The 1,535-nt window shown below is 43.6% G+C and overlaps 1 protein-coding gene across 1 annotated transcript; it reads right to left on the bottom strand.

Moving 5' to 3' along the window:
* Positions 1-478: 478 nt before the first annotated feature.
* LOC133311981 (ethylene-responsive transcription factor 12-like) lies at positions 479-1,185 on the bottom strand. Its single transcript, XM_061513122.1, has one exon. The coding sequence runs from the start codon at positions 1,172-1,174 to the stop codon at positions 689-691; it is 486 nt and encodes a 161-aa protein (XP_061369106.1). The 5' UTR covers positions 1,175-1,185; the 3' UTR covers positions 479-688.
* Positions 1,186-1,535: the final 350 nt, after the last annotated feature.

The raw sequence follows: 1,535 nt of genomic DNA, 5'->3' as shown, positions 1-1,535 counted from the left end.
AAGGGTTATAAGGGTCAAAAAGCCAATGTGAGACTATATATCTCAACACGCTCCCTCACACAAGAGCCTATTGGGCTTGAAAAGTGGACAATGCAACAGGCCAGCCTACCTGTGCTAAGATACCATGTAAAGAATCATGTGATACATCACTCCAAAAGCTAGCTCTAAAGGTGAGAGTACCCAAAACCTTATAAACTCCACATTAATTACACATACAACCAATATGGGACTATATATCTCAACATTGCCATGCCACGGTGAGCATTAGCAACATCAATAAGAGAACCAGTCAACAAATTGAAAAAATAAAAACCGTTTTTATTATTTTCTGAATTTTCCTCCATTAAGATCTTCTAAGCCGGGATTTACAAGCAGATATTGTTCTCCCTAGTAATATTGTTGACTTATGCATTTAAGCATAAACTGAGTGATTTTCACATCAACATTACAAAAATCAAGAGCCAATAAGAAAACAGAAATCACATATCAGATGTACGTGTTAAAATAAATTCCGAGGGAGAGTCTAAGGGTTACTTCCACTTGCAATAATGAAAATTCTTCTCCAAACCTATAAACTAAACTGTACAAAGCAACAAGTGCACAAAGTAGCATCCAAAATTCACAAAAAAAAAAAAAAATCACAAAAAAATCTTAGTCGCCGTCGACGCGACATCCTACGCCGGCGGCTTCAGAAGAGCGGCGCTGGCTCGTTAAGATCGAACAAGAATGGCTTCTTCTCTTCTTCCTCCTCGTTGTTGACCACAATATTCTCCAATATGTAACCCTTGTACTCCGACCTCACCGGAGCTGCTACATCCGTCACGAAGTACCCCGGAGGAACCCAAAACACGTTCCCGGCGGCGGGGGCAGCGACCTCCGCGGGTGGCAGTCGAATAGGGGGAGCAACGACGTAGGCGAAGTTGGTCTTGGCCTTGGGCCCACGGAGGCTCCTGGCGGCGTTGTCGTAGGCCCTGGCGGCTTCCTCGGCTGTGTCAAAGGTGCCAAGCCACTTGCGGGTCTTCCTCCAAGGATCACGGATCTCGGCGGCGAAACGGCCCCATGGACGCTTCCGCACTCCCCTGAAATGCGCCTCCTTGGGCAGAGGACCGCCGCAGCTCACGGGTTTCGACGACGGCGGAGAGTCCTTCCGAATCGGAAGCGCGTCAATAGGCATGAGTGTAGAAGAGCAGAGTCACACACACACACACAAAAAGAGAGATAAAGAGATAGAGAGAGATAGAGAGAGAAAAGTTAATGTTAAAGTGTTTCTTTGTGGGATTTGGATATAAATAGAGGTGGGGACAGTCTGGGTTTACGCCGACAGGTTTGCGTTACAGTGGCATTTTTTATTTTTTACCTTCTGTTTCCTAAATGTGGAATCATATTCCATTTCTTTTCTTTTCTTTTCCATCTTCTTTTAATTTCACATTTCATTTTCATGATATAAAACTTCGGGAGAGTGTCATGTTACATTGTTACGTGAGGTATTTTGTATCATTCTATAGACACAAAAAAAATATTGATTCTGTTATCAA

Source organism: Gastrolobium bilobum, unplaced genomic scaffold (genome assembly GCF_033153095.1).
Source record: "Gastrolobium bilobum isolate Gb01-03AN ecotype WA unplaced genomic scaffold, APGP_CSIRO_Gbil_v1 utg3226, whole genome shotgun sequence".
In the NCBI taxonomy this organism is placed as follows: Eukaryota; Viridiplantae; Streptophyta; class Magnoliopsida; order Fabales; family Fabaceae; genus Gastrolobium; species Gastrolobium bilobum.
Note: the sequence above shows the minus strand (reverse complement) of the source record. Positions and strands in the feature narration are given on the sequence as shown.

Bases quoted from the DNA above. Each gene is read 5' to 3' on its own strand.
- LOC133311981 (XM_061513122.1), bottom strand. From the start codon at position 1,174: ATGCCTATTGACGCGCTTCCGATTCGGAAGGACTCTCCGCCGTCGTCG.